Genomic DNA, 26,041 nt, shown 5'->3' on the forward strand with positions numbered 1-26,041 from the left:
CAGATGGTTCTGTGGGCTGAAATAGACACCCTAGCCAGAAGAGGAAGAAGAAGAAAAGAATAACAGTAAGTTGCCTGCATGCCTTTGGTGCTTGGCCCCCAAACTACAACAGAAGAGAACAGAAGAGAGGAGAGATGAGGAGAGGAGAAATCAGATGGGCATGAAGGTATTCCTGGAGAAGAAGGAAGAGTCCGTCTCTCTCTCTCACACACACACACACACACACACACACACACACACACACACACAGTTGAAGTCTCAGTGTTAAACAGAGAGACAGATGGGTGATTAATGTTCCATTAGCCCTGTCTTCCTGTCATCCTTTAAACAAAAACAGGTGAGGTGTGTGTGTGTGTGTGTGTGTGTGTGTGTGTGTGTGTGTGTACAGGTATAGTGTGATAGATTGTACTGAAGTCAGTTCTGTTGTGTGTTGAAAATTCACGCAACTTGAATATGCATGCAGCTTGCACTTTTACACAGTCCAGGAGTGTGTGTGTGTGTGTGTGTGTCTGTGTGTGTGTGCACTAAATACTGCCTAGACCTGCATAACATAGACTACACACACACACACACTTACACTTCCTGTGTGCTGTTCTACATCTTACAGATGGATTTATGTTTTTTTTAAACATCTTTTTCCGACTGACCTGATTCTTACACACAAACACACACACACACACACACACCCTGTATTGTGTCAGTATGTGCTGATAATCACTTACACAATCCACAATAAAAGAATATTAATGAGCATTGCTGGTGTATTTCCACACGTGTCCACTAGGAGTTCTTTTTTTTTTTTATCTCCAGGTGTTTGGATTTGCCAGTTTCCTTTTATAATTAATTTGCATTAAGGGTAAAAAACTAAACAAAAAAACCCCTACAAGACATTTAAGATGATGTAAATGTAACTATGAGAGTGTAATGTTTAAATATGTTGTTAAAAGTTCTAGAGAAATAAAATCTAATAGAATTAAGTGTCATTTTCATTTCAGTGAAAGAAGGAAGACAGACATTTTATTTATTTATTAATATATTAAAATAATCTTTAATTTTTTAATTTAAAAAAGTAATAACAGTAAAAATAATTTTGGTGGCTGATCTTTAATGTGTCCGTCAGGAATTATATTTAGGAATGGGACTGATGTTGGATCTGCACTAAAACACAGGAAGTGCTATTTGGCCAAATGAACGCTTTCACACGGTGTAACTCTATGGCTAATTGATGCTAAGCTAATTGGTGTGCTAACCTGCTGGGACCGGACACACTGTGCACTTACACTATACACTCTAATGTATAAATAATGTATGAATGTTACACGACGTCATACGCACATAACGCCACTCCGCTAGCTTTAGCTTTATCCAGAGTCACCGAAATGACTTTCTTCAGTTTACTGTTTACGTCAGCATTACTGTTTATACCCAACATGACCTTTTTTAATTCTGAGCAAAAGTCAGCCAGCGCCAACGCCTGGTAGCTCCGCCCCTCTTCACCTACGTGAGCAAAGCTGCAACCGTTACGTGCATCAAGTGTCCAACTTCTTCCTGTTTCAGTGTGAACACACTCACTATTTATACTACACAATGTAGTAGTGCACAAGTGTGCGATCTGGGACGCACATATACACACCTCATAGAAACTCTGAGTCATTATACTGGTGTTTATACTGATGATTATACTGGGCATTACTGGTGATTATACTGGTGATTATACTGGACATTACTGGTGATTATACTGGTCATTATAGTGGTGATTATACTGGTCATTACTGGTGATTATACTGATGATTACACTGGTCATTACTGGTGATTATACTGGTCATTACTGGTGATTATACTGGTGATTATAGTGGTGATTATACTGGTCATTACTGGTGATTATACTGGTCATTACTGGTGATTATACTGGTCATTATAGTGGTGATTATACTGGTCATTACTGGTGATTATACTGGTCATTATAGTGGTGATTATACCGGTCATTACTGGTGATTATACTGGTCATTACTGGTGATTATACTGGTGATTATACTGGTCATTACTGGTGATTATACTGATGATTACACTGGTCATCACTGGTGATTATACTGGTCATTACTGGTGATAATAGTGGTGATTATACTGGTCATTACTGGTGATTATACTGATTACACTGGTCATCACTGGTGATTATACTGGTCATCACTGGTGATTATACTGGTCATTACTGGTGATTATACTGGTCATTACTGGTGATTATACTGGTCATTATAGTGGTGATTATACCGGTCATTACTGGTGATTATACTGGTGATTACTGGTGATTATACTGGTGATTATACTGGTGATTATACTGGTCATTACTGGTGATTATACTGATGATTACACTGGTCATCACTGGTGATTATACTGGTCATTACTGGTGATTATAGTGGTGATTATACTGGTCATTACTGGTGATTATACTGATTACACTGGTCATCACTGGTGATTATACTGGTCATTACTGGTGATTATACTGGTCATTACTGGTGATTATACTGGTGATTATAGTGGTGATTATACTGGTCATTACTGGTGATTATACTGGTGATTATAGTGGTGATTATACTGGTCATTACTGGTGATTATACTGGTCATTACTGGTGATTATACTGGTCATTATAGTGGTGATTATACCGGTCATTACTGGTGATTATACTGGTCATTACTGGTGATTATACTGGTGATTATACTGGTGATTATACTGGTCATTACTGGTGATTATACTGGTCATTACTGGTGATTATACTGGTCATTACTGGTGATTACACTGGTGTTTATACTGGCAATTATACTGGTCATTATAGTGGTGATTATACTGGTCATTACTGGTGATTATACTGGTCATTACTGGTGATTATACTGGTCATTACTGGTGATTACACTGGTAATTATACTGGTGATTATACTGGTCATTATAGTGGTGATTATACTGGTCATTATAGTGGTGATTATACTGGTCATTATAGTGGTGATTATACTGGTCATTACTGGTGATTACACTGGTGATTATACTGGTGATTATACTGGTGATTATACCAGTCATTACTGGTGATTATACTGGTCATTATAGTGGTGATTATACTGGTCATTACTGGTGATTATACTGGTCATTACTGGTGATTACACTGGTGATTATACTGGTGATTATACTGGTGATTATACCAGTCATTACTGGTGATTATACTGGTCATTATAGTGGTGATTAAACTGGTCATTACTGGTGATTATACTGGTCATTACTGGTGATTACACTGGTGATTATACAAGTCATTACTGGTGATTATACTGGTCATTATAGTGGTGATTATACTGGTCATTACTGGTGATTATACTGGTCATTACTGGTGATTATACTGGTGATTATACTGGTGATTATACCGGTGATTATACCGGTCATTACTGGTGATTATACCGGTCATTATAGTGGTGATTATACTGGTCATTACTGGTGATTATACTGGTCATTACTGGTGATTATACTGGTCATTACTGGTGATCATACTGGTCATTACTGGTGATTATGCTGGTGATTATGCTGGTGATTATACTGGTGAATGATTACAGCGCCATTACTGAAGCCATAAACTCATTTTTTAGCTGGACAAAGTTTAACCCTCTTACCCCGTATGGCCGAAAAACTGGCTTGCCTGTGTTTGATCTATTCCCGTAAGGACGATATACCGGCTTGGTCGTCTATGCCAAATCCCCGTAAGGCCGATATAGCGGCTTTACAGTGTAAACGTTATCCCGGTAACGCCGGTGTACCGGCATCACTCCGCTATGATTCCTTACTTATTCAATTATTACTTTTTGACCTGGAAGGTTGATGACATCATGACGTCACGACGTGATGACGTTATTACGCCGGCATTACGATGAAGATCCAAGCGTGAATATTGGTGTAATAGTAGAAGTGAACTAAAAATGCCAAAGTGAAAAGCTAATCGTGTTCCAGCTAAAGTTACACCTACAGTGAACACAGGTACATCTAAACAGTGAAAAAAAGAAAACATACACAGTTACACAGGCGAGAGCGAGGATTCTAGATAGTGACAGCAGTGAAAGTTCAGGCGATGCTGAAACCGAAACTGAGAGACGCAAACTCTCCTGATTCAGACCCTGATCCATCTTCATCTTCAGCATCAACCAGTGCGACTGACACTGCAGGGGTCGAGTCATAACCTGACCATCTCTGTGCATTAGTGAAAACACTACCTGCTGCTCTGATTATCACCACAAACTTGACTTTAGGCGCTAAATGCATTTATTTATTTATTTATTATTTACTTGAATTTATTCAAAGGCACTGACCACGCTGATGCTCGTATGGTACTTCTAAATGAGTAGAAGGATTTTAGCGAGCATTTTTCGTCATTTCTCTAGTTAAGAATTGTGCTCTAAGTGGAGTAAAAACACTGAACTGCTTCATTTTCAAAGTAATATTACACAAATACATTATTATAAGTTGTTTCAAGGCCTAAAAATGTTAAAATTAAAATGTTGATTTTGAGGCCAATTTTGGCCCGGGAACTCAGGGTTGGCGTGCTGTTTCTATGGGGAATATAGGGTTGTGGGACATAATACTGTGGGAACTAAGGGGTAAGAGGGTTAATCTAGTTAAACTCCTCAGTAAGAACACGACCCAGCTGATTAGATTGCATGCATGTCAGCTAACTAGCGTGCTAATCCTGTTAGATTCTTAGTTCAGTGATATTAGAGTTAGCTACTTAGCTGAGGTGAAATGTGTGTGGAAAAGACCGAGTTCCTGGGACCAGCTATCTGTCCTGAAACACAACCGTCTTCTGCACGCAGTAACAACATGTCAGGGTCACGTGTCTCGCTCAGGGGTGTATGGGTATTCCTGTGGTTCTGTTCCTGTTCTGTTCATTTGTGTAGGTAGCAGAACATTAGTTGATGTTCCAAGATGTTTTCCTTCTCTGTCCACTTCCTGGACTGCCTCAATGTTCCTTAATGTTTGCACACATCACACTACAGAGAGGAGAACTTCATCATATTCCCTTATCAGTGAAGTTCATCTGAGAACGAACGTTACACACACTTTCATTAACACCACCACCTCTTTATCCTTCTCTCTCTCTCACACACAGAGTTAACACCAGGAGACTGGGCTCTAATGAAGTCATGGCGTCTTCACCACAGGGCCTAATGGAGAAGTGTACCCTAATCCTTTACACACACACACACACACACACACACACACGGCTAACACACTAACACTCCATTAGTGTAAGAGCAGCACACCTGGTGAGACACTAATTAGTCCATACAGGATTTCCTGGAGTTTTTTTTTTGTTGTTGCGGAAAAAATGCTTAATTTTGCTGCGGCTTATTTTTTTTTAAATAATTGTTGCGATCATGAAATGGCGAAATCCTGGAGGAACTAGAGAGTCACACTGAAACAGAGAGTGTGTGTGTGTGTGTATTCTCTTCCTGTTTTCCACCACTGAGTGAAAAAGTTCCATCAACCTACACTATATTACCAAAAGTATGTGCACCCCTGACCATCACACCCATGTGTTCTTGCTGAACGTCCCATTCCAGATTTATTCCCCCGGTGTTTAATGTTATAATAATCTCCTTCACTCTTCTGGGAAGGTGTTCCACTAGATTTTGGGGCGTGGCTGTGGGGATTTGGGGGCGTGGCTGTGGGGATTTGGGGGCGTGGCTCTGGGGATCTGTGTTCATTCGGCTACAAGAGCGTTAGTGAGGTTGAGGTTAGGCGCTGATGTTGATCTGTGCAGGACACTCGAGTTCTCCTACCTTCTTCCAACCTTCACACACCACGTCTTCATGGAGCTCGCACTTTTTGTGCACTTTGTATGATGCTGGAACAGTGTTCGGGCCTCTTAGTTCTAGTGAAGGGAAACTGTAACGCTACAGCGTACAGAGCCGTTCTATACAACTGTGTGTGTCCAAGGTTTGGGGAAGAGCCACATATGGGTGTAATGGTCAGGGGTGCACATACTTTTGAACAAATATTGTAAATATTCTCTAACAACTTTATAAACTGCCACTGTTTAAAAAATAAAAATACAAGATTTCAAGAATAAAGCCATAATATTTTGAGAATTAAGTATTAATGTTATGATAAAATGTTACACAGTTCTGTGCAGAAGTCTTGGTCACAGAAATGCTGCTGTGCAAAGATGCCTTCAAAAATAATGAAATTAAATGTTTCTACATTTTAAAATGCTATAAAGAGCAGTAAACTTTGTTTAAAAAGAAAAAGGATTCTCAGGTAGAGTGTGTGCAGTTTAATAAGGAAATGAGATGAGAGTGTTACTGCGCGTGTTGCAGAACCAGACACGGATCTTCTGGAGACTCTGACTGTCGCACTCGCTTCAAACGAACGTTTGGAAATATAAAATGTTTTTGTACCGACTCGATAATGAAGAAGTCATAAAATAAAAATCTATAACAAAGTTTGTACAAAAAGGAGAATAGGGTGCCTGAAAGTCTTGAGCAGAACTGTAGCTAACGCTCAGGTGTTACAGTACGGGAAGTTGAGGATTTGGAGAAATTACTTTTGTTGAAGGAGAAATCACAGGCTATCGAAGGTCACATCTGTGTGGGGTTCAGTGGGGTTCAGTGGGGTTCGGGCTGTGACGGTGGCTATGACAACCACACAAACTACCACCGCAGTGGTGGAGTGCTACCTGCGGTGGTGTCACATCACACAGGAGATTTTATATTAATACACAAATTACGTAATCATAATTAAAGGCCTTATATGGTGTCGTCTGTTAGTTTGGTGCGGGATTGTTTGAGCACTGTGAAATCCAGTCAGGAGAACTCTGCTGTTTCACTCTGGGTTCTGTTCACTCCGGGTTCTGTTCACTTCCGGTTCTGTTCACTCCGGGTTCTGTTCACTTCCGGTTCTGTTCACTTCCGGTTCTGTTCACTCCGGGTTCTGTTCACTCCGGGTTCTGTTTCACTTCCGGTTCTGTTCACTCCGGGTTCTGTTGCTGCAGTGGATCTTGTTGGGAAACCAAATGTTACACCGGTGATCTGGGAACATTTTGGATTCATGCCTAACGAGAGAGAAACATGTGACTGTGTTTCACTCACTTCTTCTCCTTCTCCCCGGGAGATCACAACACCGTATCCCACAGCACCCTCTGGCGGTATCTCACTGCAACTACACCACACGGCTGTATTTGAGTGGTTTCACTGATGGAAGTGCTACAATAAAGCCTTAATCTTTTTATATTTAAGTTTTGATTTAATTTAAGCCTATAAAATTACATTTTATTATATATTCTATTATATTACATTATATTATATAATATAGTGATATACATTTCATGTATCAGTGGGGTTCAGCAGATGTGAGCATCGATAGGCTTGTAGGTGACCACTGCCTGCGATTTCATAAAATTACAACTTTATTCTCAAAATATTACAACGTTATTTTAGAAATCTTTTTATTATTATTATTATTATTATTATTATTATTATTATTATTTAAACAGTGTCCCTAAAACACCATCATGACATGGTTCATGGTTCTGGGTTAGGTCACGCCCACGTTCAGTTTAAATCTGTTTTTAAGAAAATAAATGAATATTTTGAGCAGTAAACGGGTATTTCATTACATCCCTACTGTTTATTCATTACGCGTCCCTAATGAACACTGTACTGTTGTGATGTGATTTTCATTAAGAATAATAGTGAACCCACCATTAAAGCAATTGCTGACTCCGAACTGCCGCTAATTCCAAAGCAAAAGTGAAATCCACACATTCGTACGGGTCGAGGGGTGATTCGCCCCCAACACCACCCCCAGCCCGCCCTTCCCCGCCCCCCGGTGATACCGGTATTACCGGTGTTGTCACGCGTCGATTAACCGGTGGGAAAATTTCCTCACTGTCACATCCCTGTTATACATCCATCCATCTCTCTGTCCATCTTTACACACATCTAACTCTCATTAATGGAAGTTTCCATTACATCATCATCATCTCTCTCTCTCCATTTCTCTCTGTCTCTGTCTGTCTCTCTCTCTCCATTTCTCTCTGTCTCTCTCTCTCTCTCCCCATTTCTCTCTGTCTCTCTCTCTCTCTCCATTTCTCTCTGTCTCTCTCTCTCTCTCTCCATGTCTCTCTCTCCATTTCTCTCTGTCTCTCTCTCCATTTCTCTGTCTCTGTCTGTCTCTCTCTCTCTCTCCATTTCTCTCTGTCTCTCTCTCTCTTCATTTCTCTCTGTCTCTCTCTCTCTCCATCTGTCTCTCTCTCCATTTCTGTCTCTCTCTCTCCATTTCTCTGTCTCTTTCCATTTCTCTGTCTCTCTCTCTCTCCATTTCTCTCTGTCTCTCTCTCTCTCTCTCTCTCTCTTCATTTCTCTCTCTCTCTGTCTCTCTCTTCATTTCTCTGTCTCTCTCTCTCTGTTTCTCTCTGCCTCTGTCTGTCTCTCTCTCTCCATCTGTCACTCTCTCCATTTCTCTCTCTCACTCTCTCTCCATTTCTCTGTCTCTCTCCATTTCTCTCTGTCTCTCTCTCTCTCTCCATTTCTCTCTGTCTCTCTCTCTCTCTCTTCATTTCTCTCTCTGTCTCTCTCTTCATTTCTCTCTGTCTCTCTCTCTCTGTTTCTCACTGCCTCTGTCTGTCTCTCTCTCTCTTAATTTCTCTCTGTCTCTCTCTCTTCATTTCTCTCTGTCTCTCTCTCTCTTCATTTCTCTCTGCCTGTCTGTCTCTCTCTCTCTTCATTTCTCTCTGTCTCTCTCTCTCTTCATTTCTCTCTGCCTGTCTGTCTCTCTCTCTTCATTTCTCTCTGTCTCTCTCACTCTCTTCATTTCTCTCTGTCTCGCTCTCTCTCCATTTCTCTCTGCCTCTGTCTGTCTCTCTCTCTCTTCATTTCTCTCTCTCGCTCTCTCTCGCTCTCTCTCCATTTCTCTGTCTCTCTCTCCATTTCTCTGTCTCTCTCTTCATTTCTCTGTCTCTCTCTCTCTCCATTTCTCTCTGCCTCTGTCTGTCTCTCTCTCTCTTCATTTCTCTCTGTCTCTCTCTCTCTTCATTTCTCTGTCTCTCTCTCTCCATTTCTCTCTGCCTCTGTCTGTCTCTCTCTCTCTTCATTTCTCTCTGTCTCTCTCTCTCTTCATTTCTCTCTGTCTCTCTCTCTCTCTTCATTTCTCTGTCTCTCGCTCTCCATTTCTCTCTGCCTCTGTCTGTCTCTCTCTCTCTTCATTTCTCTGTCTCTCTCTCTCTTCATTTCTCTGTCTCTCTCTCTCTCTTCATTTCTCTCTCTCTCTCTCCATTTCTCTCTGTCTCTCTCTCTCTCTCTTCATTTCTCTCTCTCTGTCTCTCTCTTCATTTATTTCTCTCTGTCTCTCTCTCTTCATTTCTCTCTGTCTCTCTCTCTCTGTTTCTCTCTGCCTCTGTCTGTCTCTCTCTCTCTTCATTTCTCTCTGTCTCTCTCTCTCTTCATTTCTCTGTCTCTCTCTCTCTTCATTTCTCTCTGTCTCTCGCTCTCCATTTCTCTCTGCCTCTGTCTGTCTCTCTCTCTCTTCATTTCTCTGTCTCTCTCTCTCTCTTCATTTCTCTCTCTCTCTCCATTTCTCTCTGTCTCTCTCTCTCTCTCTTCATTTCTCTCTGTCTCTCTCTCTCTGTTTCTCTCTGCCTCTGTCTGTCTCTCTCTCTCTTCATTTCTCTCTGTCTCTCTCTCTCTTCATTTCTCTCTGTCTCTCTCTCTCTTCATTTCTCTCTGCCTGTCTGTCTCTCTCTCTTCCTTTCTCTCCGTCTCTCTCGCTCTCTTCATTTCTCTCTGTCTCTCTCTCTCTTCATTTCTCTCTGCCTGTCTGTCTCTCTCTCTTCCTTTCTCTCTGTGTCTCTCGCGCTCTTCATTTCTCTCTGTCTCGCTCTCTCTCCATTTCTCTCTGCCTCTGACTGTCTCTCTCTCTTCATTTCTCTGTCTGTCTGTCTCTCTCTGTCTGTCTCTCTTCATTTCTCTCTGCCTCTGTCTGTATCTCTCTCTCTCTCAACATTTCTCTCTTTCAGCAGTAGTGTCTGTTACAGTAATGCTAACTCTCAGCTAGTTACATTATTTATATTTTAAACAGTTACAGTGGTGTATAATATAATTATAATTAAACCTCAGATTCTCTCTCCATCTACAATCATAAAACAGTCCTTCATTGCAGTATTGTAAAACTGGGCTAGCATTAACAGCTAATCCTCAGGAAACATTAAACAGAATGCATTAATGAAGTATTCATTGATATTTGATTTGTGGTATTTTCAGTGTGTTGCTGGTGTTTAGATGTTGAGGTGATGTGAGGTGATGTTTATGATGATACAGGTCAGTATCGATATCCTCATCATCGTTAATCTTCATAACCCTCACTGTCGATACCACACGTTCACACGTCACCTTCAGAAGATACTTCATGACTTGACGAGATCTCCAACCTGCAGTTTCACTCAGGACATGTTAGCTCATGTGTGTGTGTGTGTGTGTGTGTGTGTGTGTGTGTGTGTGTGTGTTATCTAAATACAGAGTTTTCTCAGGATTCAGTTTAATTTAGCATCAAAGACGTCTTTTTTCTGATTCCTGTCATTAATTAGCATAAAAAGTGAGCTAGCTAATAAAGCCTCAGCTGTGGAGGCTAGTTTTGTGTGTGTGTGTGTGTGTGTTTGTGTGTGTGTGTGTGTGTGTGTGTGTGTGTGTCATTACAGTGGTGTGAATAGCTGCCATGTCACTTTGATGTCTTAGGCGTAATGTAAATAAAGTGAGGTGTGAAAAAGGTGGCAGTTAAGTAGCGACATAACACACATCCTAAACACACCTCCAAACACACACACACACACACACACACACGCTAATTTCACATCTGTAGCTCAGACGTCAGCTATGATAAATAAATATGGAGGAAGGAAGAAAACACTCGATGCTACACAGTAAATAGTTTTTTTAATTGAATGCATCATTATTTTTATCTGAATTATTTATTCTAAACTTTGTGTTAATAAAGTCACTGTTTATTTTATATCATAAACAGACATATACAAGCTACCTATTAGCTAACAGCGTTAGAATAATGTTAGCAAACATTAGTACACATTATCATCGTTAATAACTGACTCGTCGTCAGAAACAAAAGATTATTCCTTATTATTTCTTATTTATTTATTTATTAATTTTAACGCTGTGATGTCACACTTTAACTGCTTGGCTTTTATTGTTGCTACGAAACTGAGGTCAGGATTTATAAACGTACAAATGATAACAGTTACACGTTTTAAAACAATAAGCTTTAACACAGAGTTACACTTTTACTGACTGATTTAATTTAGTGATGCGAGGTTTATGTATTAAACTCAACACCACAATCAGCAGCGGAGGGAGGAGCTTCACTCAAATAAAATACTGTACAAGATCATTTCACTCAAATATCACTCGTGGGTTCATGAGTTTAATAATGTTGGTTTTTTATCCTTTCACTCTCTTAAAAAGTAGAAAGTACATTCTTTACAGAAAGTGAAGAACATTCTCAAACAACAACAACGACAAGAACAATCTCACAAGCTACAACAAGCTAATGTTTCTCTATCAGCCCTTTACAAAGATAAATAAAAATAAAATAGATTTAAAATTCAATTAATAGTTTAAACCAAGCAGCACAAACACTGTGGCTATAATAATAATAATAATAATAATAATAATAATAATAACAAAAAGAAGAAGAAGAGGCTGCTATTAGAGAAATAAATAAATATTCCATTTTATTTTTATCTTTCACTCGTTGTATTAATGTACTGAGAATGTTCTCAGGAATCTGAGTTCCTGTGAGAACCCGAGTTCTCCTTCACACTCCATTTACAATTAAAGACTTCAATTCAGTCAGTGTTTATACTTTACTTACACTTTACATTTATTCTATATTTATTATTCCTATTCTTCTTCATCCTCTTATTATTATTATTTATTACTGTCTTTTTATTTACAGGTATGTTTATGTGGTACTCTGACGTCATCTTCCGGTTTTACTCAGATGTTTCAGTGTTTTGCCCTGAGACAGTTTAAATCAGTAGTGTGTGTGAGTGTGTGTGTGTGTGTGTGTGTGTAGTTAATTCTCAGCGCTGTGTTCCTGAGGACTGGAGCTCTGATTAAACACAGTGTTAGGAACTGAGTTCATACAAAATAACTTGTGTTTACGAGTCTTGGAACTCCCGGTGTGCAGTGTTTTTACACACACACACACACACACACACACACACACACACACAGACACACACACACTGCACACAGACACGCAACACGCGCGCAGATGCAGTGAGCTTTGCTGCATCTCTCTCTCTCTCTCTCTCTCTCTCTCTCTCTCTCTCACACACACACACACACACACACACCTCCACAGTTCCAGAATCAGGAGGAAAACTTCTCTACTCACCATTGCACCAAACCGCGAATCCTCCTGCCCGCGTGCACACACGCGCGCGCGCGCGCGGTTTAATGTGTGTGTTCAGTCCCTGGACTCTCTCTGTTCTCTTTTAAATTGAAGCGGTGTTTCTTCACCCCGCAGTGTGTCTTTTCTTGTGCTGCTGAATGTGCTTCTGCGCATGCGCACTGTCCCGACCACAACACTGGGGTCTAGTGTAAGAGCACGTGTAGAGCTGAAAGAGAAAACCCAAGTGAATAGTGTGAGAGAGTGTGTGAGAGTGTGTTTGTGTGAGTGTGTGTGTGTCTGTGTGTGTGAGTGTGTGTGTGTGTGATTTCAGTACTCCCCTCTCCCTGCACTATCACATTATTATTACTATAATTATTCTACTTTTATTTTGTTTTTCATTATTTTGAAAATATAAAATAAAAATAAAGTATAAAAATAAAATATTTTTATACATTTTTGTTATTTTCCTATTTCCATCCCTGTTATTATTATTATTATTATTATTATTATTATTATTATTATTTGCTCATTTTACTGTAATATTTCTGAGCTATATAAATGTAAATAAAGTTTATTAGTCGTAGTTTTATCAGCAAAAACTCTAGAAAACAAATTGCATTGTTTATATTTTATTTTTAAAACATAAATTAACAACAAAATATTGCTTATGATACATTTATTTAAATATATTATCATTGATTATTTAGATTTTAATTAATGGGCCTATTTGAATACTGTAAATAAAAAAATAAAATAATTAAAAAAGTAATATTCAGCAATCAGTGTTTAGATTTAACATCCGGAATCTTTAAGACAGAAGAACATGAAAAATACACAGAAAGTGGTGTACAGAAGTGTGTGTGTGTGTGTGTGTGTGTGTGTGTGTATTAGCGTGTGTTATTGCGTATGTGTGTGTGTTAGTGTGTGTGTGTGTGTGTTTAGCGTGTCCTCATTTCCAGTTGAATAGATGATGAGCTGTCACATGAAGCCCTTGAAGAGGTGCTTTAATGCCCCTTCAATTTGGGGGGGACTGGGGTGTGAAGGGGGTGGGGGTGAGGTGGTGTGAGGGAGTGGGGGTGAAGGGGGGGTGTAAGAGTGGTGTATAAAAGCTGGAGGCTGCAGGGTGAGAGGCGTCAGTGTATCATCATGAAGGCAGCGGGAGGGTTGGTGCTCCTGCTCCACCTCGGCGCTCTGGGACTGGGATCAGGATTCAGCACTCAGAGGAACGAGAGTCAGTACTTTCCCTCCTACATGATGCGTCTGTATCACAGCTTCAGCACCAATCAGACTCCAGCACCGCCATCTTCATCATCTTCATCATCAGCGCCACTTCATCACCTCCATCCTCATCATCACGCGGATCTGGACAGAGCGCTGAGAGCCGACACGGTCCGCAGCGTCGCTCCCAGGAGTAAGACTCCCAACTTATTCCCTTTATTTATTTGTTTGTTTGTTTGTTTTTCCTCTATTGTTTATAAAAGTACAACAATGTGAAAAGGAAAAAGGTAGAGTTAACAAAAATGTTATGATTAATTCTATTTTAAAATTAAATGCAGCTACACTCTTAACTTAAATCCTTTCCTTAACCTTTTTTATTATTTTTATAAAATTGACCTGCAATGCGGCAAAGTAACCGCATTTTTGTCTTTATTTATTTATTTATTTATTTATTTATGTCATGATTATTCTATTATTCATTACTGAGAGACATTTATATTTATATGTATATAAATGCACCTCTCTCTCTCTCTCTCTCTCTCTCTCTATATATATATATATATATAATCAGATTTATATTATGGTTTTGTGTAATTATGCTTTTAATTTTAATTCCTAGGTGTGTGTGTGTGTGTGTGTGTGTGAGAGAGAGAGAGAGAGAGAGAGAGAGAGAGTGTGTGTGTGTGTGTGTGATGTCACAGAAACCCAAAACACACTCCAGTCAGAGTCAAATACACATCAGGGAAAAATAAATAAAGTCTGAGTCAGGGATCAGAGATTTAGATTTAGTCTCTCTCTCTCTCTCTCTCTCTGTATGTATGTATGTATGTGTGTGTGTGTGTGATGTTGATTGGCTGTGCTTCCAGACTTCCCTCCTACAAATCACTTGTTAAATCCAAATCAACATGTCCCCTTTTCACACACCGAGCTGATTAGATTAGGAGCCCAGGTGTGTGTGTGTGGGGGGGGGGTGAGAAAGCTTGAGCCTGTGTGTGTGTGTGTAGGCGTGTGTTTGCAAAGGAGGATATGCATAAGCCAAACAAGCACCTGGACGTGTGTGTGAGTGTGTGTGTGAGTGTGTGTGTGTGTGTGTGTGTGTGTGTGTAGCAGGAGATAATGTAATAGTTAATTATTTAGTTCAGAGTTTCAGCCTATTAATCAAATCAGCATTAGTTTCACACACACACACACACACACACCTTTCACTAAACATTTAAAACAGAAACATAATATAAATATGCTATAAATAAATTATTGCCAATAATCTGAGATTTATGTAATAATAATAATAATAATAATAATAATAATAATAATAAGTCTGACCTGATTTATTCTGTTTAGATTAAAAAAAGCAATTGTATTTAACTTTAATAATTTCAGTGTTTTTTAACATAATTTATTTTTACTTTCTGTATTTTTCATATTTACACAAAATAAGCTTAACACATACAACAATACAAAGAAAGGTAAAAATGTTTATTATTATTATTATTATTATTATTATTATTCCGGATGCGTTTACTAATATGTTTCTTTCATTTACATTTTTTAAAAACAGATGTAGTCTTTCGAGACAGAAACTGGATCACGACCTTTGACCTTTCCACTTTGCTCTCTGAGCGCCACATCCAGGCTGTCGAGCTGAGGATCCGCGTTCCTACGGTGACCCTTCAGCCGGAGGTTACCGTGGAGCTGCGTCATCATCAGGACTGGCCGTGTCCCAAACACAGCGTGTGCATCGAGGACCAGTCACTGGGATTTCTCCCAGAATCCTCTCTGATCAGCTCGTCCAATCATTGGAGAGTGTATAACGTCACGGCTCGGCTGCTCCGCTGGATGGATGTCGCGCTCTCGCAGAGGAGGAGTAGGGCGATGAGAGGGAAGGTCAAAGGTCACGCAACTTCAGGCGTCAAGGTGGCAAACGTGGGAATGAATCGCGCGCTGCTGGTGGTGTTCTCATACGAGGGATCGAAGGACGGAGAGCAGGATAAAGCGAGTCTGCTTCGTACGGCCGAGCGCTCCAAATTCCTCCTGAGTGCGGAGAGTCAGGTGGTGAGGAGGGTGAAGAGGCAGAAGAGCCGCCGCAAGAACGACAAGAACGAGAGAGAGAAAGAGAACGAGAAGAAGAGCCTCTGCAGGAGAGTGGACATGCACGTCGACTTCAACCAGATCGGATGGGGCTCCTGGATCATCTTCCCTAAAAAGTACAACGCCTACCGCTGTGAAGGGGCGTGTCCTAATCCACTTGGACAGGACTTCCACCCTACAAACCACGCCTACATGCAGGTGAGTAGTGCACTCCAGCAAAACATACCTTCCATTTATTTCCTGTTCTCACGTACCTTATCTCTTACCTTCACTGTTCCCTCTCGTCCTTCAGAGTTTACTGAAACACTTCCAGCAGGGTCGAGTTCCCTCGCCGTGCTGCGCTCCAGTCCGCACCAGCGCCCTCAGCATGCTGTACTATGAGAACGGAGAGATGATCCTGCGGCATCATGAAGAGATGGTTGTGGAGGAGTGCGGCTGTCACTGACGGAGAGAGGGATCACATTTCTACACCTCCGTCTGAGACCAACGACAAACACTCTACCTCTCAAACACAGGGTTCAACGGCGGTGTCCCAATACATCTGGAACAAACAATAACGCTATGCAGTGCACTACACGTCCAGTAGGGCGCAGTCCGGTGTTCAGTTTCCTTCTCCCCATGTCAGTGCACTAGATATGGAGCGTAGGACGAGTTTCATTACGTAAGCTCACTACCTAGGGTGTGAAATAACAGTTTCTGTTCCCTGCATAGTTTATACTTTTTTAACAAGGAATTTTTGTTTTTAAGCACTGCTAATGCATTTAAATTGTGTAAATATTTAATGTAAATAACGGATATACAGAGTCATAATATTTATGTTCATATTATTTATGATTTTTTGGTTACAGGACATCCGCATAATGTTTTTTTCCCAAAATAAAGAAATACATTTCCAATAAATACTTTTTTCTCTTGTGCTTTTTTTATTCTTATTTCTTCTTCTTCTTCTTCTTCTGATTACTATTATTATTATTATTATTATTATTAATATTATTAATTGAATTTCATGAAATTGTATTTATATTAGTTTATTATTAGTATTATGTTAAATCAGTGCTTCTGTATGGCTCCGATAGTTGGAGAACAGTGAAAGTAGGCATGAGCAAGTGAGATGAACAGTTATCTTAGGAAGTTCTGCAACATCTACTGGCCCAATAACATCTCAAATATCAACCTGATCAAAAAGACCAGATCTAACAACATGTCTCAGGAGATACGCAGATTAAGATACGCTCGGACATGTACTCAGGATGTCTCAGGAAAGGAAATCTAAAGTGGCTCTGCATTGGACACAAACGAGGCAGACCAGGAAGGACATGGCGACGGAAAGTGGAGACCGAGCTGGAAGAGACGGGGCTCTCGTGAGGAAAAGCTCAGTTCACAGCTCAGGACAGACCTTGATGGAGAGAGCTAGTAGCGTATATAATTGTATTATTGCATGTTTTGTATGAAAGAAGGTGTTTATCAGTTCAATATTGTAATTTCTGATTAGATTAGATTAGATTAGATGGCAGTTGAGATAAATATAGAAGTTCACTTTAAGCACTGATTGAGTGCCGCGGTCCCCTGGAGAAATAAAGGACGAGGAGATGGTTAAAAAATTGAACAGATGTGTTTTAAACAGATCCGAATATGAAGCAGAGTATTGATCTTCTGCAGCTGAACGATCTGATCTGTAGTTCTACAGCCGTGATCAACTGGAGAGATGTAGCTGAGGTTGAGGAGCCAGAGTTCACACACGCTGCTGACACTTCGGTTCTTTTGAAATAATATTGTACAGTGTTTCTGGAGACATAAATAAATAAATCCCTTCCAGTTTAGGCCACACCCACTCCGGGGTTAAACCAAAACATTAAAAACCCCTTGCTTATTATTGTGTAGGTCGCCCTCGTGCTGCCAAAACACTGCCGGCTCTCATCTGCCTATGACCCCAAGAACACCATCCCCACCGTCAAACATGGAGGTGGAAACATTATGCTTTGGGGGTGTTTTTCTGCTAAGGGGACAGGACAACTTCACCGCATCAAAGGGACGATGGACGGGGCCATGTACCATCAAATCTTGGGTGAGAACCTCCTTCCCTCAGCCAGGGCATTGAAAATGGGTCGTGGATGGGTATTCCAGCATGACAATGACCCAAAACACACGGCAACAAAGGAGTGGCTCAAGAAGAAGCACATTAAGGTCCTGGAGTGGCCTAGCCAGTCTCCAGACCTTAATCCCATAGAAAATCTGTGGAGGGAGCTGAAGGTTCGAGTTGCCAAACGTCAGCCTCCAAACCTTAATGACTTGGAGAAGATCTGCAAAGAGGAGTGGGACAAAATCCCTCCTGAGATGTGTGCAAACCTGGTGGCCAACTACAAGAAACGTCTGACCTCTGTGATTGCCAACAAGGGTTTTGCCACCAAGTACTAAGTCATGTTTTGCAGAGGGGTCAAATACATATTTCCCTCATTAAAATGCAAATCAATTTATAACATTTTTGACATGCGTTTTTCTGGATTTTTTTTTTTTTGTTATTCTGTCTCTCGCTGTTCAAATAAATCTACCATTAAAATTATAGAATGATCATTTCTTTGTCAGTGGGCAAACGTACAAAATCAGCAGGGGATCAAATACTTTTTTCCCTCACTGTATGAGTGTAATGGTCAGGTGTCCACATAATTTTGGCCACATAGTGAAGTGTGTGTATGTATGTATGTATGTATGTATGTATGTATAGATACACACACACACACACACACACACACACACACACACACACACACACACTTTAATCTCAACTAAAATCAATAAAAAGCAATAACTAAAGCTCAACTAAAAGCAATAAAATACATCAAGTACAAAAATGATGCCCCGTCTTTGTTTTTTTTTCTTCTTGAAAAAATTTGCGCCCCTCTTCTGATCTCTTTTGCGCCCCCCATGTTGATAACCACTGTTCTAGGCAAACCCAGATAGAGCGAATTACAATAGTCCAACCTAGATGTTATAGACGCATGAATGACAGTTTCGAGGTCCTTCTTGGAGAGCATCATCTTGACTTTAGTAATAGATCTTAACTGAAAGAAACTGCTTTTTACCACTGCACTAATCTGCTTATCAAAGCACAGTGTGGAGTCAAAAATGACACAGAGGTCGCACACATTAGAAGAGAGAGGACCAAACTGACTGACCATGTCAGAGGACAGAGCTGATGGACCAAAGACAATTATTTCGGTTTTATCGTTGTTTAGCTGTAAAAAGTTCATGTCCATCCAGCGCTTAGTGTTAGACAGTCGAACAAAGTAGACACAGAGCAGGTCTTTTTTTTCACAGGAAGATAAAGCTGAGTGTCATCTGCATAGAAACATGATAAGTGGTGTCTCTCAATAATATGACCAAGAGGAAGCATATATAGAGAAAAGAGAAGAGGACCCAAAATGGAACCCTGGGGAACACCATAGAGAATTTGAACACAGGATGAGAAACACTTCCCTACATTAACAGAAAAGGTTCTCTCCTTGAGGTAAGAGGCAAACCACTCCAGCACAGTCCACTGAAACCAAACTACATGATCTTTGTAAAATGATCTACTGTGTCAAACGCTGCACTCAAATCAAGCAAGATTAAAATAGAGCAAGAGCCTGAGTCAAGAGTGAGTAAGATATCATTGGTGACCTTCAACACAGCAGATTCAGTACTGTGAAGTTCCCTGAAACCGGACTGAAAGCAGGAAAAGCCTCATTAATCAGTATATATTACGCAGGAGGATGTAAGTAGCCTGATCACTGGACTGATATTATAACTAACACACTATATTGCACACTATATAGTGAATAGGGTGTGTGGTTTGGGACACGCACACAGTGGACCAATGAAGGTGTTTATGTGCACTATATAGTGAATAGGGTGTGTGGTTTGGGACACAACCACAGTGGACCAATGAAGGTGTTTATGTGCACTATATAGTGAATAGGGTGTGTGGTTTGGGACACGCCCACAGTGGACCATTGAAGGGGGTTATGTGCACTATATAGTGAATAGGGTGTGTGGTTTGGGACACGCCCACAGTGGACTAACACGAAATCGATTACTGAACATTACTCGTTCGGTTTCCTCACCATAGCGCACTCTGTAGTGTCTAGTGTTAGACCATTGTGTAACGATTCAGCATTAGACAAGGGTTGAGTCCGAAATGGCATAACGCATAATCCCATAATGCAACAGGACTGGTGCGGACAAGCTCAGAAAAAATGGTGGAAGACAGCGCGTCGGCTCTTTTTAATTATTAACTCTCGGTTAAACAGGACTTGTTGAACAATCCCCGAATAAATTGTTGAAGGTTTAAACAAGAAATCAGAGATCGCCATCATGATTTATCCGACCAAGCTAACGGTAACGAGTTTACCTCAGCCTGTTAACCCCGCCCACATTACATCACTAATTCACTTCACTTCACTTTCCTGATGTGTATTATTCCGTTAGTGCGGGGGATTTAATCCGGTGGCCCCTTTAAGATGTTAGCGTTTATTATGACGTCGCATGGCGACGTATATATCCGGGATTGCGTCGTCGTCGTAAACATCCCCCCCCCCCAGACACACGTCCTTAACCGTAAAGCGGGTTGCCGGTGTTTTGCGACAGTTAAGACGTACGGCAGCGCTTTAGTCTCCGGCTCTTTTCTTTATTTCTCTTGGTTTGATTCTGTAATCACAGATAGTGGCATTTATTTAAAGCGATAAGCACGTGTATAGCAAATTATTACAGAGTGAAATCGCTTAAATTAGATTTAGAGGGGAAAAAAAAGCAGGTGAAAACGGGTGAGAGCGCGTGCATGAGGAACTGCAGTGTGTTTGTGTTTTACTAAAACTCTGCTTTATACTGATTTATACACACACACACAGCGCTGTAATAAAGAGAAAACAGGCTGTAAACACAGTGAAACACTGCTGCACGGGTTGCTGAGTCGGTGAGATAAATATAGGTGTTGGAGCTGAAGTGCTGTTGGATCTGTGAGGTCAGTAAGAGGAGTGTGTGAGTGACATTAACACAAGTTCAGATCTCAACACACTTCACTGTAATCACTGTTCTTTTTCATTCATGCATGAAAGTTTCCCTGATTTGATCTGCACTGTAATGAATGTGATGGACACTCCAAAGTGCAGACACAGACAGATCAGCCAATAGAGGGAGAGAGAGAGACAGAGAGACAGATAGACAGACAGCTAAATAGATCAGATATCTTTAAACACTAAAACTAACCCTTAAGCGAGCACTAACAGAGTTACCTGTACTCACACCTGTGTCACAGCGGTTTAACTTGATAGCATGAGCATGTTTTTGATTGAGAACAGAAAGCACATCTGTAATAAACACGTGAACAGAATAAAAGGTGCAGTATATTAATAATTCTGATCACCATGTTTATGATTACAATGCATAATAATAATGACAGTAATGATGGTTATGAGGTGTGTCTTCCACTAAACATCCATCTGGTATATTAATCATAATTACGACCTATAAACATCAATAACCTTCAGGTGCAGGGGGGGAGCTAGCGATAATTAAAACATCCACCATGTCTGTTTACTACAGAAATATTTCAGTGTGTGAGGTCTGCTTCTTCATGTCTGCATGAAGAGGTCTGCACTGGAGCTTCACCGCTAACGCCTCTAGCTGCCCTGCTGGGGAAAAAAAAACAACAGAAAAACCATCACAGAAATTCTAATGGTTTCCACTACAAATCCCATTGCAAACCATCATCTAACTATTAAAAACATTACTGGTCCTTAACGGTATCCACTAGACATAACATGCCCCCAAAAGAAGGCAATAAATTACCAGTTTCCATTAAAACCAGTAAAATTCCCATTCTAACCATTAAAACCATTACAAATTCTATGAGGGTTTCTATTGTTTTTTTTCAGCAGGATAGTAATGGAAGCTAATAGTCTCCAGTTTAGCATTTGCATGTTTAAATCACATGCTCACCTCACATGCTGTCCTTTGGTGCAATAACATCAGTTTGATCATATATCATAGTCAATATTCTCATCTGAGTCGCTTACATACAAGCTCCGCCTTCATACATTAGGCCACACCCCCTACCTGAGTCTTTACACATGTACATTTAGTGCACTATGCTAAACTGGAAGCGAAAAAGGACACTACAAACACCAGCAATGTTTGAGCTGATTGACTATAGCGACACTTCTGATTTAAATCAGATTAATAGTGATGCACACTCTTCAGATTCCTCCGGCTGGCACAGGATGGGAGAGGCGGTGGCCAACGTTGCCAGGAGAATCAACGCAACGATGGAGGACGGATTAGACACATTAGGTAAAAACTCAACACTAGTCTTTGTTTTTTTACAATAAGTAGAGAGAAAAAATTACAGGACATGCTGTTATAATAAAACATTATTATTTTCTTGCAACAGCACAGCCCCATCATGTTTTATTCCTTTTTTTACCACAGCAATTTGCCTACAATTAAAAAATTTTGCGCATTAAAGAACACGTCATACATTATCAATTTATATACAGTACATCTGTAGTGGAGCGTCTGTGAATCAAATTATTTAGTGCTGTCACTTACGTTATAGCAGCTATACACACTCGTTCCCTCACCAGCCCTCTCTTTATTCTCTCTTCAAGTTAATAAGACAAAAAAATGGCAGTGTGTGGTGTTAGTGAGAAACAGTAAAGAAGTGTAAACTCCTCTGTGATGAAGATGTGCGAAAACTTAGTTACAGATTCACCTCTGACTGTTACACAGCGCTGACACTGGAGACTCCTTCCGTACGTTACATAAACATCTCCTTGAAATTCTCATCTCCATTTACATGGAGCTTCAACTTCAGGGTGATAACAGTAACTCTCATCATCACACCATCTCAGTATTTTACTGTAACACACACACAGTGTTTATTACTTGTATATAGTACAACCACATGTCTCGATATAATAAATACAGTACACTAATAATATTCTTGTCTCTCTCTCTCTCTCTCTCTCTCTGTCCTTTTCTATCTTTATTTGTAGATCTGTCGGACTGTAAACTAATCGGTTTCCCCGATGGTGTCTTAAAAATGATTCGCAGCTATGCAGATAAAATACACAAAATCACACTGGCTAACAACAACATGAAGAATTTAAGTGGCAAGTTTTTCACCATGTTCACCGAACTAAGAGGTATGAAGTATAATTTTGTATATCTGTGTATTTTGGTATCTTCTTTCCATCTGAACAGGAACAAATAGGCTTTTTTTTTTTTTTTAATTTTTAAAAAAAAAGGTTTATCATTATTATTATTATTATTATTAAATCTGCTCCATGCCAGAGCTTTAAAAAAAAAAAGTCAGTATCTACCAGTAAAGCCATTTTTGAGAACAAAACCAAAAAAACCCATAATACCCGACCCAACCAATGAGGCCATGAATAAGGGTGCAGTTAATTTCCAAGAAAATAAATAATGAATGCGCAGTATGAATTTTTCACCCTTACCAGTACCCCCGCATCTCCAAGCCCCGCCTCATGTTCATCCATGAGCGCATCTATCCCATTCACTTGGAATTTAAAAAATACGTAATGCAGTTGTATTACTAAATTCAAACACACAGCCTGAGGCGACAGGACACCGCAGCGGGAAGCAGTAAACACTACAGGAACGTTAATTATTGATGATTTGTGTACTGTGTGTTTTTGTGTAGAGCTGGATTTGCAGGGAAACACGCTGACTAAACTCCCAGATGCCATTGGAGAAATGCAGCATCTCATCAGCATCGATTTATCCAATAATAACTTCAGTGTTTTTCCTGAGCAACTGACAAATGTACACACACTGCAGAACATCAACATGTCAGGAAACCAAATCTCAGGTATTATTATTATTATTATTATACTCCAAGTTTGTAGTTTATTAGCTATGCGCTTCACCTTTACCCAAATTCCAACAAGTCATCAGTTCACGTTAACATTTGAGTCTGGAACAGGAAAACATGTGGCCCTAGCCACTTTAAACGTGCTCGGATAGCTAGCGCTCATCATGCTGGCTATAGCGTTTCCCAAACAGCACTTCATAACCACATAAAGGATTGCAGAAATCTGGCTCCAGAGAGTCACAACTGTTAAAGCTTATTGTTGGGAAATGAGAGACTCTGGGTGTGAAAGACGGCCTTCGATCAGAGCTGTAGAGGTGGGCAGTTAGCACTCTTCTCCTAAAAAGGTGTGGCAGCTTTATGTTCCAAAGGAAGCACCTTAGCCTTCACCCTCCCCCAGTTGTAGATGAAGGGACTTCGAGACAAGACAATCATGATCTGTATTTTCGTATTTAATTCCTCAGTCCACCTGAATGTATTTGTACTTAGGATTATTTAATTCTTCCTAATTAATTAAAGACAAGCAGATAACGTATGGCAAAAGCTCACCATGCGAAGTTCAAGACTGCTAAAATTAGTGACCAAGCAGCTGAATTATTTCTAGTAAATCAGTATTAATAGGTGTAGTTACACAGTTTAACAATAAGACTCACATTACGTAGGTTGTTAGGAGGTTGACTAGAGATGTTACATGAAGTTTGCAATCTTCACCCTGTGGTTTTGCTCTTACTTATCTTGGTTTTTCTGCCGTTTTCTCTCTCAGACGTGCCGTGGGAGCGCGTGTGCGCGATGTCGTCCCTGAACGTTGTGGATTTGAGATCTAATCCGCTTACTTCATCGCCACACACTTCTCAGAACTTTACTCTCCTGACATAGACACAAACGTCAGTCATCTGCAGTTCATGCTGGATCGGAGGAGGAAATCGCTGGAGTAGATCTCAATCCTGGGATACATCCTAAACCTTATGCTACCATGCTAATTAGCATGGCAAAATAGTACAGAAACAGTACAAAAGGTTATTAGATTTACCACAGGTGGGGGAATATTCATTATGTTATTGGAAATATTGTTAGTGTTTATTGGGGTAGAAGGATACATGGTTTGGGATGTTCTCAAGACTCAAGGGTGAATAGGAAACTTGCTCATGTTAAAATTTAAAGAGATTCTGTTTCTGGTCTGATTCTGCTGTTTCTGCACTAAATAAATATTCAGTTAAATATTTATCAAGCAAAATTGCCTTCTTTGCTTTAATTTCTCAGGGCACCCAGTGATCATTCACAAAGTCTGATCAAAAAGGTATATCCCCTGCATTTACACTAGAGGAAAGCCTTTGTCACCACATCTACACGTATAGTACAGACACATTTTTTTCTTCGCGTATTACAGTGTGTTAGGAACTTGGGGTTAGAGCACAGGGGCAGCCAGGATACAACGTACCTGGAGCAGAAAGGGTTAAAAGCCTGAAGGTACGTTCACACATACAGCGACTCGCCATGACCATTCCTTTTCATTGAGAGCTGGTAACTTCTGGTGACATGAGCAACAGCGACCGTTGTCGACTAGATGTGGGCATGTCCAGCGACTCAACAAAATTGAGAAGAGTTTAACTTTATGCAAATATGGAGCGATTTGGGGCAGCGACTACCAACGGGAGTGAAGACAGTAGAGAGCACGTGATCCGTAGCCTTCCGGGCGCCGGCCGAAACAAGCAGCCCAAGCCGGACACTTCACTGAGGTCACAAGGCCACAAGCTAAGTGAATTGGTGCTTACGCTTTTGCCACAGATAGATGGCCACAATAGCAAAGAGCACACAATATATATGGTGAATTTTACATACAAACGCTTAATTAAACAAATGTTTAATTTTTGCAGCAAGAAAACTGATTTGTTGTCAAAAATGTAACGCTAGCTGCACCACCCATGTTGCTATGGAAACCAGTAGCAGAAAACCCTACTGGCGACTTGCAGCAATCACTGTATGTGTGAACATAACTTTACTCAGCTTGGCGATGTCGAGCTTGAACTGCTCAATGTTTCGATGTGATGTTCATATTCATGACAGAAAAAAGCTATACATCCATAACCTAAATGCTGGGGTTAAGTTTGAAGAGTTTGCAACAGTCTTGGATCAACATAAATACACAGGATGCATTTGTTTGGTATTTAAATTCTGCACTTTCAGCAACTTCTGAACACGGGTTAAAATTCCATTTGAAACATTTCAACTAATAGATTACTAAATTAATTCCCTGCACCAATTCCAATTATAAACATACCCTACCCCTCCTACAAAGCTGTGATGACCCCAGTGTTTTGTATAAAATTACTGTTACACAGGTAGGTCAGTAGAAGAGAGAAAAACTCAAAAAGTGTAGACGAGAAATCCAAAAGCAAGGAAACTAGACAGCGCTTGAGTTAGAATCACTCGAGATCACAGGT

The 26,041-nt window shown here is 40.2% G+C and overlaps 2 protein-coding genes across 5 annotated transcripts; both read left to right on the forward strand.

The window, feature by feature from the left end:
* The first annotated feature begins 13,475 nt into the window (after positions 1-13,475).
* Positions 13,476-16,181, forward strand: ndr2 (nodal-related 2). The gene is made up of 3 exons (XM_053639703.1): positions 13,476-13,841; positions 15,207-15,934; positions 16,029-16,181. The coding sequence occupies exons 1-3, from the start codon at positions 13,577-13,579 to the stop codon at positions 16,179-16,181; spliced, it is 1,146 nt and encodes a 381-aa protein (XP_053495678.1). The 5' UTR covers positions 13,476-13,576.
* Positions 16,182-19,417: 3,236 nt separating this feature from the next.
* On the forward strand, positions 19,418-25,416 carry lrrc20 (leucine rich repeat containing 20). 4 transcript variants are annotated; one of them, XM_053639717.1, is made up of 5 exons: positions 19,418-19,487; positions 21,971-22,060; positions 22,765-22,914; positions 23,433-23,600; positions 24,364-25,416. In XM_053639717.1, the coding sequence occupies exons 2-5, from the start codon at positions 21,991-21,993 to the stop codon at positions 24,474-24,476; spliced, it is 501 nt and encodes a 166-aa protein (XP_053495692.1). In that variant the 5' UTR covers positions 19,418-19,487; positions 21,971-21,990; the 3' UTR covers positions 24,477-25,416. The 4 variants fall into 4 exon arrangements, with proteins under 4 accessions (XP_053495692.1, XP_053495689.1, XP_053495691.1 ...); XM_053639714.1 differs by lacking the exon at positions 19,418-19,487 and adding an exon at positions 20,326-21,107; XM_053639716.1 differs by lacking the exon at positions 19,418-19,487 and adding an exon at positions 20,330-20,535.
* Positions 25,417-26,041: the final 625 nt, after the last annotated feature.

This window comes from Ictalurus furcatus, chromosome 13 (assembly GCF_023375685.1).
Source record: "Ictalurus furcatus strain D&B chromosome 13, Billie_1.0, whole genome shotgun sequence".
NCBI lineage: Eukaryota > Metazoa > Chordata > Actinopteri > Siluriformes > Ictaluridae > Ictalurus > Ictalurus furcatus.

Excerpts from the sequence above, each read along its gene's own strand:
- lrrc20 (XM_053639714.1), top strand. The coding sequence starts at position 21,044 with ATGAGCATGTTTTTGATTGAGAACAGAAAGCACATCTGTAATAAACAC. Across the intron at positions 22,061-22,764 it reads GGACGGATTAGACACATTAG|ATCTGTCGGACTGTAAACTA; the intron begins GTAAAAACTCAA and ends CTTTATTTGTAG. Across the intron at positions 23,601-24,363 it reads GTCAGGAAACCAAATCTCAG|ACGTGCCGTGGGAGCGCGTG; the intron begins GTATTATTATTA and ends TTTCTCTCTCAG.
- ndr2 (XM_053639703.1), top strand. The coding sequence starts at position 13,577 with ATGAAGGCAGCGGGAGGGTTGGTGCTCCTGCTCCACCTCGGCGCTCTG. Across the intron at positions 13,842-15,206 it reads CCGCAGCGTCGCTCCCAGGA|ATGTAGTCTTTCGAGACAGA; the intron begins GTAAGACTCCCA and ends TTTTAAAAACAG. Across the intron at positions 15,935-16,028 it reads CAAACCACGCCTACATGCAG|AGTTTACTGAAACACTTCCA; the intron begins GTGAGTAGTGCA and ends CTCGTCCTTCAG.